This window comes from Podarcis pityusensis (assembly GCF_964106645.2).
Source record: "Podarcis pityusensis genome assembly, chromosome: 2".
NCBI lineage: Eukaryota > Metazoa > Chordata > Lepidosauria > Squamata > Lacertidae > Podarcis > Podarcis pityusensis.
In genome coordinates, this window is record NC_138029.1 from 60,021,170 (window position 1) to 60,037,602 (window position 16,433).

A 16,433-nucleotide genomic window follows, 5' to 3' on the forward strand; every position below is an offset into this window, starting at 1 on the left:
TTTACACCTGTAGAGATTATTTCTCTAAAAGCTTAACTTAAATATGAAGGCACTTAAATGATAAGTGGTTGTTTTCTTAACAATAGTCACAGACGTGAGGAAATAAGAGTTCATTCTGGGTCTGCACAATTCACAGTTGGAAATCTTTTACCTTTGGGGTAAAAAGTAAAGAACTGAGGTCATCACATTATGAAATTATGTGATCTTAGTTAATGTGCCACTGGTTTTATCTGGTAATGTATAACTATAGGTCAAGAGTGAAAATCCTGAGAGTTTGGTTACTACTGTGCTAGTGAATCCCAACCCTCATTCAAAGTATTAGCACTGGGCTCTGTGGATTCTGAGTAGCAAAATGTCATTTCCATCATGGAAATTTTCTTAAATGCACAGGCCAGGGTAGGGGATGCAGTGCTGAGTTTGGGAGTGGAAGGCTCAGATTCAAATGTAATGATTGAACTGGGTACATAGACATTTTCTTACAAAAAGGGTCAAATACCCCCACTCCCCACCCTGATGAATGTGCAGAATACAATATCCAATTTCTTTGGATTTGCTTTTTGGGACAAAACACATACACAGTGTATACAGTGAAGGAACAGCACAGTACACATAACTCTGTGTCTATGCTGGTTTAACCATTTTGCAACCTCTGTGATACATTGTCCACTCTGGACAGTTACTTTGTATTTCATAATTCTGAGATTAGGAAACCTGTTTTTCTAGTTCTCAGTAACCTGGCAGCAAGTGATGTTACTCCTAAAATATGCCTCAGTTTAGCAATCTGTTTCCAAAGAATTCAACCCATTAATTTGCTTGTTGCTGGTCCAGTCTCCTTCTTTGCATGACATTTGCACCACTGTCCCAATAATGTGAAAAGTAAGCCAGCAGATCTAAGCAGTGTGTGCATATAGTGAAACGTACACAGGAACAAATTCAGCAGTAACAAAAGCCCCATATGGAATATACATGTGAGGGTGGACAATTGTATTGCACCTGCTGGTCCAACCACTGGCTTTCATATGCTCACTTGAACCTAAGAAAGGAGTCTACATGCGATTCAGGGATCACTGATGCAAACAAAGGTTGCAGGACATGTGTACTGACCCAAAGCACATACAAGATGAATGGGTGCAAGATCTGTCCAGGCATTTGGGCGAACAAACAGAGGACACAGCAAGTATGACAAGTTCATATCCCAAAGGGATTGCTATCTAAAACAGACCAGGGGAAATAACAATATTAAATAATTAGCTGAGCACTCCTAGAAATACGTAGGTCATTTTGTTGCAGCAAAAGGGGAAAAGAGACAATGTAAAGGTGAATTGATTATGGCACAAACTTCCACATCCAAGTATCTGTTGGAAACACCTTCCTGTCCATTGTTACATTTTGCTGGAAAAACAATTAAGAGCATAGGTATATTTCTGATTATCAACAATAATCCTCCTAGTGTTGATGGCTGGGGATGGGTGGGTATTAACAGAGGAGCAAGTATGCCCCATCCTAGCCTACTTGTCTCTTCACCAGCCTCTGCTATGAGAGAAGAGCACTGCTGCTGGGCAGTAGGGGGCTCACTAAGCAAGCTTCACCTGCCAGGTGGGAACGTACCACTAGCAGCAACCCAGGGTGTTTCACAGCACTGCCAGCTTTGCATCTGCTGAATCCAAATCCTTGTAATCCCTCCACAGCCCTGATCCTCAGACTCCTCAGCTGGGCCAGCCTAGAGCTAGTGCAGCAAAAAATGTGGGGTGGGTGGGAACTGTCCCCCACTCGCACTTTCTGCCTTGGCCAGCAGGAGTTGGCAGAGCTGCAGCTGAAGTGGTGGGTGCCAGACCCTCCCCAGGCCCCCTATTGCTCTATAGCTCAAAATGAAGCAGCAGCAACTAATCTGTGTTAAAGCTAATGCTATTTAGCCTAAATTCTCTTTTGGCTAAATTTTCCTTCCTATCCATCCAGAGAATTCATGATGATCTTCTTGAGTTCTTCTGTTTTCAGGAGGATACTTAAGTTAAAGATTGCCAAGATCTTTTAGAAGCAGAGTGCTCTCATGTTTCTGTAACTGCTTAGTAATGTTCACCCTATGGATGAGGAGGTGAGATGACTTTCATTTCATACCCACAAATATCGCTGGCCACTTTGGGTTTCTTATACTCTGTCAGGTTATGTAATTCCAGCTATATGTCCACCAGTGTTGGATTTACGAATAAGCTAAACAAGCTATAGCTTAGGGCCCCACTCCCTTGGGGGGGATTTAAAGAAAAAAATCCTGGATGTACATTTCCAAAATATAAGATAAAAAACAAATAAAATAAAACCTACATACAGCAACAGTGTTTTGTGTTGTGTAGGCTCCTATGATGTAAGTAATGGGCCCGGCAAATTGTTATTTGCACATTTGTTATGTGCAAATGGCTTTAGATAGCTATTAGGTCCACAAATTGCCATATAGCATATATTCAACACAAAAAACAGTGATAATTTGTTGTTGACAAAGGACAGCTGGACATATAAAGGGCCCCATTGCCTTCAGTAGCTTAGGGCCTCATCAAACCTAAATCTGGCCCTGATGCCCACCCATACAATTGTACTTTTAGGTTGCAAATCAGCACATACACATACAAACACACACACACACAGAGAGAGAGAGAGAGAGAGAGAGAGAGAATGAACTTCCCTTTTTCAAAAGCAAAAAACATATATGTGAACAAAGCAACTTAGTTATTTGCATTTAATTGGTAACATATCCAGACTGTTTCTGTAGCCTTTGACTCTTGTGGCACTGTCCCTTTAAACTGGGTGAGTGTGATGTCACTGTGGGCTTTGAAGGCACTTTGGGAGAGACACAGTGTGAGAGGTTGGAATCAGAGTTGTTTCAGTTCTGAGGCTGCTGAAAGTTGTCAAAGAAACAAACTGCTGCAGTCACTCTGGGACACTGTGGGATGTGGAAAAAAACAGGCTGAAGGAGGCAGATTCAGATTCTCTTCTGTTGCTTGCTTGGTGCTGAAGGAGCTGAATGCGAACTGCAAACTGTCCAAGAATAAAACTGAACAGGACTGCTTTTAAAAAAACAATAATAATAATAATATTATGGGCAGCCTTCAGTTGGATGATTTTGTAGCTGGATGGGTAGGAGGTAAGTGACCCTTGTGGGGTGCTGTGAAAAAGGATCAGCAGAGGGGCACATATTGAGCTGAATACTAGTTAACTCTGAGCTTGGCTGATGGTACACATGACATTCTGTGTAAGTGTTCCATGTATGTTAATATGTCCAATTTTGGAAGAAAAGTTCTGAATTAAGCAGTATTCCTTCATTGTGCCTCATGAAGTTTTATCTACTTGTTATGGATATAAAGACGTGTGTGTGTGTGTGTGTGTGTGTGTGTGTGTGCATGTGCGTTTGTGTGTGTCAAAGGTAGCATACTCACACCCACAGGTAATGTATAGTTCCGATTTAAAAAACAAAAAGTATACTTCTGGGTGAAATACCATTATTAGCATATCCTAAGTCAATTAGCTATGGAGACAGAGCCCAATGTTTGGACAGCTGGGACATTATGTTGGCCAGTCAAAATGCACCATTCATCCACTCCCTTGCCCTTCATGAACTCCAGTTCTTTCTAGAAATCCTGATAAGAAAATATGGATAATTGCCAGCATTTCCAGGCCACTTTGCTGCCTGTTTTCTGTGTGTGGACAAAAAGGCTGATTGCCTCCCCTCACTCTTCTTGTTCACTTGGATCCAGAGGTACTGTAAGGCCCTACAAAAAAAGAGATCATTTCCTTGGATTTCCTCTTCCCATGTAGCTCCCTATCCTCCATCAAAATTTGCTCTGGAGATGTGGGAAACATAAATATTTATGGGAAACATAAATACCAATGGGCTGGATTCATAGATCCAGTGGATTTCTGCTCTTTGAATGTTTCAGTTGATAGAAAGGGGGAAGCGAATTCCCCAAATTTATCTGCCAGCAGCCTTCTCCACAAAAACTGCATCAGAGGCTCAGAAGACTCCTTTCCCCCAAGAATACATGAGAAGTAATGCGGGTAATTTGAACCCCTGACCTTCCGATCGGCGCGCCCAAGAGGGTCAGTGGTTTAGACCACAGCGCCACCTGCGTCCCTAGGGCATGAATAGGGGAAACTAAGTGAAAATTACCTTTCCCTCCTCTAACCGAGAGAGCTTCTGCTGGACTGAAGCCAGATCTGCAAAGAGATGGAGCCCTTCCAGGAATGGAAGAACCCCTTTTGCAAATGGAAGGGCTCTGCTGGCTTCACGCCAGTTGTTTTTCTGGATTCCTATTGGGAATCGAAAGGCAATGCTTGCCACAATGGGCTACTAACAGTCCATGAGTAAATATACACATACACGAAGCATTCAAAAGTGGATCTTGTGGTGACAAGCGCTGCACTGTACATGGATGGGTAAAATCTCTCATCAGCTCCCTTTTTGCTCAGAATTTACCAGCTCTCCGAGCAAGCATTTGGGAAAACCTCATCTGTTTTCTGAAAACGTGGACTACAGGAGCCACATGCACCCCAGGAGATCACCTTGTGGTTTACGATGGTGGCATTTGCCATACATCCACGGCTACTGAGAGCTCAGATAGACAATTTGCCAGATTTTATTCTTTATTTTTTGTAAAACTGTCCAAAGGAAACATTCGGGACAGGAAAAATTACTTTCTGTGCTTTTCTCACTGGAGGAATAGTCATGCAAAAAGTTGCTTCAATTTAATGAGCTCTTGATGCATTGCAGCCCTTGAGATGAAGCTGAAGAAAGGAACAGTCATAGCTCGGTGCTAGCAGAGCATCTGCTTTGCATGCAGAAGCTTCTAGGTTCAGTCCCTGGCATCTCCAGTTTGGGCTGGGAATGTCCCCTGCTTGAGACCCTAGGGAGCTGCTGCCAGTAGACAACACTGAACTAGACAAACCAGCAGCTTATGTTCCTAGGAGGAATCGGAAATACTGGTGTGTGTTTTTAGTAGAAAGGTCATATTGGGTAGTATGGGCTTTTGTCCCTCCAGTAATGGACAGCTGATTCAGTAAAGGCTTATGTAAGCAGAATGGAGGGAGGAAAGCAATTTTTGCATATTTCCTCTTCTCCCTGCATTATCTACCACCCACCCCTCCAAATCCGCCTGGTGGATTGGGGGACTCTTTGAACCATGTGAGAGGTGGCATGGGGGTGAAGAGGGGAGGGCAAATTGGGATCAATATTCCCCTCCTTGTTCCATTGACAGGAGCTTCTGATGGATTAAAGAGCCTCCCCGTAGCAAGAAGCAGAATTAGATACGACTAACGTATTCCTGAACCTTTGTTCATGTGTTTACTGTATTTTCCAAGTATGACACAAAGTAAGACCCTCCTGGATTGTATCAGGGATTTGTGGCTTTCTCCAGAAAGGAGAGCATATGAAATGTCTGTGATAGCTTTGCAAAGTTTCATTGAGCCTGATCCTCCTTCTAGCCAAAAAGGGGGTTGGTCTGTCTTATCCCATGATTCTTTGTACTGTCTGAGGCAGAATATGCACATATTTCCCCCCTGTGCAATGTGAGAGCTTCCTCTCTTCATCAGGCCCTCATATGTTCATTAGGAAGATCATTGAATCTTAGAACTGTCGAGCTGGAAGAGAGCCCAAGGGTCATATTGGTGGTGGGTGATGAAAGGATTCTGCTTCACAGATTACAATGAAGCAGAGAACAGGAAGTACGAGTGGCTTGTGCTTCCTTTGGCGCTCTCCACCAAGTCATAAGATTCTAAGTCACTGAAGAGATGAGTTATAGAGAAGAACAGGAGTACAGTCTTCCTTGTTTTCTTCTTTTGAGGAATTTCCCTACTCCTTAGATTGGGTTGCCACATTCAGTGTTTGGCCCTCCTTCTCTGGCCTTGGAGACGGCCTTAGATCTCAGGTCCAACAGCTTCTCCATTGGCTTCCCCACTCTCTCATACCCAGTTCCAGGGCTTTCCCTCATAATGATGTGAATGCTTGTGCTCTCTTGATATTGACTGTTCGTGCCTTCCTGCTTTTAAGAGGTGCGAAGATGTATAGTACTGAATTGTAATCCTACCCCTTTCAGGAGAACCTGAGGTGACAGCCTCTTATTGTTATTTGCAGAGTAAGAGTTCAGGCATGCAGGTGTCCCAGGAAAATGTATGAGATCTTCTGAAGAGGCTGCAACAATATCCTTTAGTTTACCAGAAGTGAGCATAGAAGGAGGTTGGGGTGGAAGATGGACTGGGGGTGTTCCTGGTAACCCTGTTGAATTTCTTAAGCAGGAGAATCATGTACACCATCTTGAGCGCCTTGGGAGAAAATGTGGTATATATAAATCATAGAATCATAGAATTGTAGAGTTGGTCATCTAGTCCAACCCTCTGCAATGCAGGAATCTCAGCTAAAGCATGTAAATATGTAAATACATACATACATACATACAGAATCATAGCACTGCAGAGTTGGAAGGGACCCTGAGGATCATCTAGTCCAACCCCCTGCAATGCAGGAATATGCAGCTGGTCCATACAGGGATTGAACCTGCAACCTTGGTGTTATCAGCACCATGGTCTAACCAACTGAGCTATCCATACATACATACATACATAAGTGGCAAATAGAAAAGCCAGCTATCCCAGGTCTCTTGTTTTGCCAATTAACTCTTATAAGAGAGACTGTTAGTTACTTTGCAAAATCCTTGGAGTAAGAGAAATAAGGCTATTTTTCTCATTGCTTCTTACCCTAAGATGCATAGCTTTTGTAACAGGTGTAAAATTCTTATATTTCACTTGATGAAAGAGTTAAGGAAGGGGGAAGTCTTCAAATTATAGCCTAATAGTGTGTGTGTGTGTGTGTGTGTGTGTGTGTGTGTGTGTGTGTACACACACACACACACACACACACACACACAGTGGTACCTTGGGATCCGTTCCAGAGCCCTATTCACATCCTGAACAGAATGTAAGACGCGTCTGCTTCTGCGCATGCGTGTGACATCATTTTGACTGTCTGTGCATGCGCAAATGGTGAAACTCAGAAGTAACGCACTCCGTTACTTCCGGGTCACCATGGAGCGCAACCCGAAAATACTTATCCTGAAGCATATTTTTCCCAAGGTATGACTGTGTGTATGTGTGTGTGTGTATAGTGCCATGCTCATGCAACATCCTCTTCTGTTTTTCAATGGGCAAATGTTCATTTGGCAAATAGCACAGCCTGCCGTCTTGCTATTACCTCCCAAGGGAGCACATTTCACGGCCACCAGCCTTTCCAGCTGATTCTGTCTGGTGGCAGTCCCAGACACTGTAGTGGTTGTTTATACTGTAAAGCTGTAAAATGACAAGGTAATTAACGGTAAGGAAAATGTAAATGACCTGTCACCTTTACAGTAGACGCAGGATCAGTTCTAGTGAAGATTTACTCACATTACTAAAAATAAACTCCAGTTGCACTGTGTGTACACGTGATAAAGAGGGATGGTCTGCCTTGCATGCTATCTTTCTAGTAAAGGCACATGTTTACCATGCTAAAAAGATAACGTATTAGGAAGCTCTTAGGACCACTGAGTTGATTTTTTATTTTTAAATGACAAATGGGTTGGATCATGAAATTCTGTGAATGGAGTTCCACTCTTGCAATGCTCCCTCTTATAGATACAGGGAGAGGCAATTTCCATTGAATGGCACTACAGTATATATATTTATATCTCCACTCATTAGTGCATATTCACTGGGTACTTTATAAACACTTTCAGTCCCTGAAAATCTCCTCTGGATAATTGGGGGATCCTTCAATCCTTCATGGAAGGTGGTATAGAAGCTTGAAGCAGAAAGGTGGGAAATTTGGCCAAAAATTAAAATAAATCACCTCCATCAGTGAGAGTCTCTGCTGGATCAAAGGCTCTCCAAGAATGGAAGATCAATTCTGGATCCAAAATTCTCTCTTCTATTCCACCTACAATTTTACATTAATTTTTAAAAAGAAAAAGGTGGGAAGAAGATTGTTACTTCATGTACAGAACTACTCATGTTCTCAGACTTTGCTTAAACAATATAACAAGGAACAGTAACTGTTCAAATTTGGGCGAATGATAAAAGTATAGTTTTATAAGCAGGCGAGACTGATGGTCCAATGGTCAATAAGGTGATTTCTGCAAGTGCTGTAGAGAGAAATGAGGGGCAGATAGCCCGGCCTGATCAGATCTAGTGATCTTATAATAGAATTCCAAGAACTGATCTTATTAACACCTTGTGATACAACCCAAGATCTCAGTGGACAGAGCATCTGTCCTGGACGCAGGAAACACCAGGTCCAATCCCTGGTGTCTCTATGTAGGGATGGAAAAGGCTTGTGCCTGACACCTTGGAATGCCATTGCCAGTCAGAATAGACAATCATGAGCTAGATGGACCATGGGTTAGATTCATTATAAGGCAACTTATGTTTCTAATAGATAAACAGAACACAATTCTTGCATAGAGAGAGCAACTATTGATTAAGTTTGGAACCTAAGGCTTGTATCCCATGTAGTGCTAGATAGCTGCAGGGCCGTAGGAAAGGGGGGTGGGGGCCATCATGGAGATGGGTGACAAATTATCAAGGAACAATTACTGCCCTACTAGGGCGGTTCATAAAAAAAACTTTTCTTTTGAAAATGCCTGCTCCAAAGGTCTTATCTCACTACACTAGGGATTATATAGCTACATATGAAATTTCATGCATATCAGTTAATATCTTGACCCTCCTCCACGAAAATAGCTGTTTACTTGGCCTTTTTCCTATGTCATGAAGGCTGAAATTTCAACAAAGCACGTGCCTTTGCTAGACTCTCTTTGGGCACCTGCTAAGAGCATTCTTCTTTAGGCAAGCATACCTAGATGCTTAGGAAGTTGAAGTAATTTTAATCTTAATATTTTAGCTTTTGTATGTTTTAAAGTAGGATTGTTATTTTTTCTTGATTTTATTGCTGTGGTTTTTTTTGTTTTTTGTTTTGGTAAACCACATTGAAGGTTTTTTAAAATAAATTTTATAAAATAAATAAACAATAAATATAAATCAAATAACACAAGCCAAAACACAATCCATCCTGTAGCTTTAAGTATCTGTCCATAGTTGCATACTGTTATCAGAGGCTCAGAATCCACATTCCTTTGTAAGAAAATGTGAAATAACGTAAAACCATTTTTGCAGGCAATAAAAAAATCAATGTGGGGGGGGGGGCGTGACAAAAAAAATTTCCCCACCGGGTACCACCTGGCCTCTGGGTAGCTGTCATAGAATCATAGAATTGTAGAGTTGGAGTCATCCAGTCCAGCCCCCTGCATTGTCCCATTGGTGCAAGGATTTATTCCCCCTCTCTCTTCCCACACCTCCTGTGCATGCCGTGTGCCCTCCTCCCAAAATCTGCTCTGGAGCATTGGGGGGAAATCCCAGAACAGATTTAGGGGGCACGTAGGGGGAGGAGAAAAGGAAAAGCACCATTGCGCAAGTGGAAATCCTTGTGCTGACAGGATGGTTATGCAGTGCTATATTGGATACAAGCCTAACAGTTTCGAAACATTGGCAATATTTAGATCCTTGGTGGAAGGCAAGCCAAAATGCCACGGTGCTAATTGCTTGGCTTTTCATCTAACAGCTAAGCTGTAGTTGCCAGATATCTCAGCTTGAGAATAACAACCGCAAATACTGATGGGTTCAAACTTGTTCTATAGATTGGTTGTCAGTACATCATCTGTGACTTACCTGGCTAATGACCAAAGACAAGAATGTTCATTTCCTCATCTGTATACTTAAATAAGTTTTGTCATAGCACTCGCTCGGAAAAGTTAACAGTATATTTGACTCCACCTTGGTATGTGCTAAAAGAAACACACCTTTGGGGCAGAAAAGTATAGGTAGCTTTCTCTGAGTGAAAGTAATTTGATGGGAATCCCTTCCAATTAAGATAATGCATCACATATGACACACACAAAAACAAACCTGAAAAGGGTGGAACTAAATTTTACTCGGAATATTGAAATTAATATTGAAATAAATCTGTGATGTTCATTCATTTCAGTGGGTTTGCTCTGAGTAAAACTTAGCTGAATACCACCCTGAAACAGGAAACGGTTTCCAGATGGTTTCCAATAATAGTTGCCAATAAAGTTGATCAAACTAATTGGTTTCAAATTGGTAGGCAAATTCCTGCCCCATTTATTTACACTGGTTTACCAATTACATTGGTTTCAATGTTAACCGAACCAAATAGCATGGTAACAATTGGGATTCTCATCAATATTGTACTTAAAAACCTCCCCAGGAGCAAAATCCTCTCCTGGCACCTTACTTCACAGATGACGGTAATGCATTCGATATTTTCCTGCTGAATGAGAAACAGGTGGGTAAGAATTAAGAGTGTTAGCTCAGATTTGGCAGCCTCCTCCTCTTGCACAACTACTGTCTTATTGAAAAACTCTCAGAAATGCTCCCAAGTAAGTAAAAAAACAAAAAATCTACACAAAACTGTCATTTATTTTCTGCATGAGAGAAATCTGAAAACTTAATTTCTGTATGCATGTTATGCACGTCTTATTCATAGTATGTTTAATTATTTGTCTGTATTCTCAGTGTCTCCTGGCAATTTTGAGTCATCTTGATCTCAAATTGGGTGAACAATCAACTGGATGTAAAAATCAATGTTAAGGGTAAAGCTTTCAACACATCCTGACTTGTAAAAGAAAGCTGCAGAAAATCTTTCCAAATATATTCTGTAGATCACTTTTAGCACAAGTGGTGGAGGGTTATGGGCTACATAATTCCTCACAGGGAAAGTACCGCCTGGATAGGTGAATTGAAAATAGGCAATATTTCACATCAGCTGATGGTCTGTAGTTATTTCATTCATGTATTTTTCATGGCATCCAAACTATTGTGCTCAGATCTATTTTTCTAGAAAAAGAGGTGCCAGAACTCACCATGAACCCCTCCCTCATTCTTCTGAGAGGTGCCAGAATTGAGTTCCTGTGAGTTCTCCCTGAAAAAAAGGCCCTGATTACGTTCTGACACACAGCTTGGAAATTGCTGGCTCAGGATGCAACCCAATCCTGGCAAGGCTTAAAAGAGTGGTGGGGCCATTGCTGCATCCACAGCCCCACTGCGCATGGTGTCAAGGGTGAAAGGGAAGGCTGATTGCTGCACCAACCTGGAGATGACACAGTGAATGGACCCAGACAGGACCCTATGCTATCATGTGGCAGCAGTGGGGCTGGCCTGAGATCTTTTCCAGAGCTTTCTGTTGCCTTCTGTCAATGGGGAACCCACCAGCAGCACTTTCACCCACCTGTTTGGTGGGCAGAAGGGTGGATCTGCACTAGAGATGGGGCACTGGCATCACTCTGCAGACAGAAGCTGGCAGAGCTGGGCAGAGGAACCCTTTTGCCCAGTCCAATTCACACCCCAGCCTGGTCCAGAGAAAGTACGGATTTGAACTGACAAGCAATTCCTCCGGGGTGCTTATGCAGTGACCATCTATGGTTCACATTGTTTTCTCAGCTTGCATAATTCTGCTGGTGGGAGCTGACTAGGAATTTACAAAACAGAGAGGTTTGTCGTTTGTTCAGATGGCAACCCGCCCCCCCCCCAGCCATGCTTTGAGGTAAACAACAAGATACATTTTTTAAAAATGACTTGTTTTTTATTCAGCCGTTTTATTTTAATCTCCAGGAGCAGCTGCTGTAATTGTGGGACATCCTCTGGACACAGTAAAGGTAAATAGTGTTGTGGTTGTTCTGAAATCAGTTTAGTATACCTCGGGTTACAGACGCTTCAGGTTACAGACTCCGCTAACCTCGGGTTAAGAACTTTGCTTCAGGATGAGAACAGAAATCGTGCTCTGGCAGTGCAGCGGCAGTGGGAGGCCCCATTAGCTAAAGTGGTACCTCAGGTTAAGAACAGTTTCAGGTTAAGAATGGACCTCCAGAACAAATTAAGTTCTTAACCAGAGGTACCACTGTATACAAAACAGAAAGAGATCATGTTACAGATAACATGGGTACTCTTTGTAGTGAGATACATAGTAAGAATCTTGCACACCGTTCAGAGATTGAGGTGGTGTGCAACAGTGTGTGTGTGTGTGTGTGTGTGTGTGTGTGTGTGTGTAAAAGGACCCCTGGACGGTTAATTCCAGTCAAAGGCAACTATGGGGTGTGGCATTCATCTTGCTTCAGGCTGAGAGAGCTGGCATTTGTCCACAGATGGCTTTCTGGGTCATGTGGAAAGCCTGGGGCAGCATTTCACAAATGCATGAAACACCCCCATAGTTGTGTTTAGGGTTGCCACCTTTTCACTGACCCTGCTCTTATGTCTTAACTTCAGAGAAGTCACAGAAATATCAGTGAAGTTTTCTCCATATTTTACCTGCTTATTTTTCCCCCCTGCTGTTAATTCACAGAAGCAGGACTAATTTAAAAATGGCAAATCCTAGCTATAATTGGCAGGAAGTTTAGTATCATACAGTAAAGAAGTAAGTTGCAGGTGTCTGTATGCTTTATGCGGGGGAGGGGGGGAGCCCATATGCCTTTTTTGTCCTGTTTCTGCAATGTTCAGTTCGATTTATTGTGTTTAGCGAGCAGTCACTATACACATAAAATTAATAACAACAAGAATACTACTAATAGTGGTTTACATTTCTACTACCCGACCTCTACAGGATAAATCATTTCCCATTCCCCCTTTAAGTTTTGTTACACAAATCTGTAAAGTTCTAAAGGATAAATATATGTACCTCTCTACATCAGACAACAAAAAACAGATCTTTGCAAGAGATATCCTTCCCTTCTGCAATCTTAACAATGGGTGGATGCAAGTATTTCTAAGGACATAATAAAAAGGGCAAAAAGGGTTTCTGTAATGTGAGTCAGAAATGAAGGTCCATGTTATAGGAAACTGGTAGCTGCTCCATTTGGGAGATTCTTCTAGAGATGGCCTACATTTGTGTGTTTGTTTCCGTGGCTTGAAAATATCCAGTGCTTTTTTTTCTTAAAAAATGTTTAGGGGTACTCTCATTTTGACTCAAGAAAATCACCATTTCATAGTTCAAATTGGGAAAAATAAATACAGTAAATGGACAAAAGTACAAAGATTCACAAAATGTTTAGAGCCATGTGTACTCCTGCGTCCCCCCAGAAAAAGGCACTGAAAATATCTAAAGAGAAGCCACTGTGAGTGCAGAAAACACCACCAGAGTTCAGCTCCTGATTCAGCATGCCACTGTGAACATTATACCATGGATTTGCCATGCTGCAACCCAAGGAGCCCTTGGATGCACACGGATGACGCTGTAGGTTGCAAAGAAGCCCTGATTGTCCATGTGAGACTCGGCCCTGAGACTGGGAGTCTGCTCCAACCTTGGTTTACAGCCTTGTCCATTTTACGATGCAGAAGATGCTGCCTGTTGTCAGGGCCAGGATATTGCAGGAGACTGTTCCAGCGTGTAGCAAGTGCTGTCTTCCCATGAACAAGGTTGTGGCTGTGCATGCTTGGAGGGTTTGAAAGCGAGAGGCGTCAAAGTACAGTGCTTGGCTGAATGCTCTCCCCCCCCCCCTTCCTGCCGTCGCTGTGCCAGAGCACTAATCGCATTTGTGTGTTTACAATTTGTTGTGCTGTCCATGAAGCAAGCATCGAAGGAATATGTGCCTTCCAGTTCTGGCAAATGGATTGTTTCATACTGTCGCTGCTGGTAGTGCGTGCCGCGAGCCGACAATAGGTCTTGTGGGAACATTTTTGCTACGTTTCCTACATTTGCTTGAGCACAGCCAAGAAACAAGCAACGCATCTTTCAAGGCTTAAAAGACAACTGTCAAGCTGGCACCTTCTTTGCCCTTGGATCTGGATGCAGCAGGGGAATAGCAACGAGGCAGCTTTGTTGCATTTCCAAATCAGTGGGGGGAAGGGAAAGGTCTTAAATGGTGAATGGTGAAGTGGAGTCATAGAGTAGTTCAGTATTTACTGATGAACATAGCAAAGGCGCATCCTGAAGAATAGGGGGGTGAGAATGGGGAGCCGTGAGGAATAGCTTGGTGCATTGAATGTGGATTATGTTCCAGTACATCAGGTCTCTTCAAACTAACAAGTAAGCCATGTAGGCTGTGCTCAGAGGGAGTACTTTGACAAAACTTTAAACCCCATGAGAGATCTGCCAGCCAGAGGGCTGATTTCAGTGAACAAGAAATTAATGTGATGGTCAGTGAATAAAAGGAATTTGGAAGGTAGCTTAAGCAAGCATGACCTGGATTTTAATGTAGCTAAACCAGATTGCTCTTATGGTTTGTGTCTGTGTATGGGTAAGTATGGGATTCAGCTTTCACTTAAAGCCAGACAGAGACACTTAAGTGCAGCCCAGCACTCCAGTTTTTGATGAGTCCTTGAGTAACAAATCTGTTAAATGATATAGTATAATTAACCAAGCAAATAATAAAATAAAGAAGTGAAAAAGTAAAAGATTGTGCTAAATCCCACATGTGCTGTCTCCCTCTCTCTCCTCTTTTCCTTTTTGGTAAGACAGTAATTAACCTGGTATTCTATAAAGAATTTAAATGCTATTTTCCAGACTGATGTACAAGATTAATTCTCATAAATAATATAGGATCCTCCCCAATTTTTGTACTCTTTTTTGCCAAAATAAATAATTTTATCCTACAATGTAGCAGTATATAAATCTTTTATATTGTAAACTGTCCTGTGTTCCTCAGATGAAGGGCTCTATAGAAGTAGTAGTAGTCATAATAAATAATTCCTACATTCAAAATATGTTGACAGTAGGGAGCTTTAGATATCACAGTGTGGTTAGAACTGCTTCTGGTAATGCATAGACTGGACAGAGAGCATGATTTGTTGCCCTGATTTTTCTTTGGAACAAAGCAAGAATTATAGTCAAATAAAAGTGGACATTGTTTGTAAAGCATGTGCTCTCGATTAATTGGAAACATATTTCTTTCTGTTTAATTTCATAATTGTGTTCTTCTGCAGACTCGCTTACAAGCTGGGCAAGGCTATGGAAACACATTTAAATGTGTTCTCACTGTCTACAGGAATGAAGCTGTAAGTATATAATTTTGTCAGAATACACCATGACAACTCTAGATTTGAAGAGGCCCTCAGCATAGCAGCCTCTGATCCTATTCTGCTAGTGTCTCCCCCACCCACCTGCTCACCGTGGCAGCCTTAGCTGCTGGTGGGTGTTAGTGGCAGGCAGCAGCGTTGGTGATCAGAGTGCCAAAAAAGGCTGCCGAGCAGTGTTTGGCCCAAGCAGGACATGCCAGGTGCTGAAACTGTCCTTGGAATATACAACACTAAATGGATCAATGGTCTAATTTCATGTAAGGCAACTGGCTCACAACTAACTAACCGACATGGCCCATTCTGTGGTGACTTGAGACAGGGCCTTCTTGGTGGCAGCACCCAGATCGGACAGTTCTTTCCCTGAGAAAGTGTGATTGTCCCACACACTGTCAAGCTTGAGATATCAGGTAAAAAGATTTTTGTTGGAGATATGCTCTTCATCCTGGGTCTTAACAGTGTTATAACTCTACTGCTGCATACCCTCCAACATTTCTCCAATGAAAAGAGGGACGTCCCATTCCTTAATGATAATTTAACTATTTATACCCCACACAACTTACTGGGTTGCCCCAGCCACTCTGGGCAGCTTCCAACATATATAAAAATGCAATTAAACATTAAACATTACAAAAAGCTTCCCTATACAGGATTGCCTTCAGATGGCTCAGGGGGTGGAGAACTCCAAACCCTCCAACATTTCTCCAACTGAAATAGAGATATCCTAACATACCCTCCAACACTTCTCCAAGAAAATAGGGACATCCTAAGGAAAAGTGGGACATTCTGGGATCAAATCAGAAACCAGGACGGCCTCTGTAAATCAGGGATGTCCCTGGAAAATAGGGACACTTGGAGGGTCTGCTGCTGTATGGTGTCATTATTTTAGTTGTGCTGTTCTTAAACATATTGAGTTACTGTGTACAATTGCTGCACTTGCTATTGTGTTGCTCAGTGTCAAGAGGAAGGGAGGTGTTGTTTTTTAAAGCCATCACTCTTGTCTTATCTGGGTAAAACTGTGATTTTAAAGCTTTCTGGAAGGAACAATCATACACATTCTTATTCACATCCTACTTTCTTTCATCTGCAGGTGGCTGGGTTCTTCAAGGGAATGTCTTTCCCCCTAGTTAGCATTGCTATCTACAACTCAGTGGTATTTGGTGTATTTAGCAATACCCAAAGGCTCATTAGCCAACAGCGCTATGGGAATTCAAACCATCCTCCATCACTTGCGGACTTGGCTTTAGCAAGCATGGCAGCAGGAGCTGTTTCAGTCGGAATTGGTGGTCCAGTTGATCTGGTAAAGATAAGGCTGCAGATGCAGACACAAACATTTATTGCAG

General features: G+C 42.3%; 1 protein-coding gene across 6 annotated transcripts in view; it reads left to right on the top strand.

Annotated features, from left to right (window-relative positions):
- Positions 1-2,847: 2,847 nt before the first annotated feature.
- Positions 2,848-16,433, top strand: part of SLC25A48 (solute carrier family 25 member 48) — a 34,337-nt gene continuing 20,751 nt past the window's right edge. For 2 of the 6 annotated variants that reach the window (XM_080996353.1, XM_080996354.1), the window contains exons 1-4: positions 2,848-3,133; positions 11,698-11,741; positions 15,001-15,072; positions 16,181-16,433. In XM_080996353.1, the coding sequence (XP_080852479.1) occupies positions 3,088-3,133; positions 11,698-11,741; positions 15,001-15,072; positions 16,181-16,433 (415 nt within the window). In that variant the 5' untranslated portion in view covers positions 2,848-3,087. The other 4 variants (XM_080996356.1, XM_080996357.1, XM_080996358.1 and 1 more) reach the window with 4 other exon arrangements.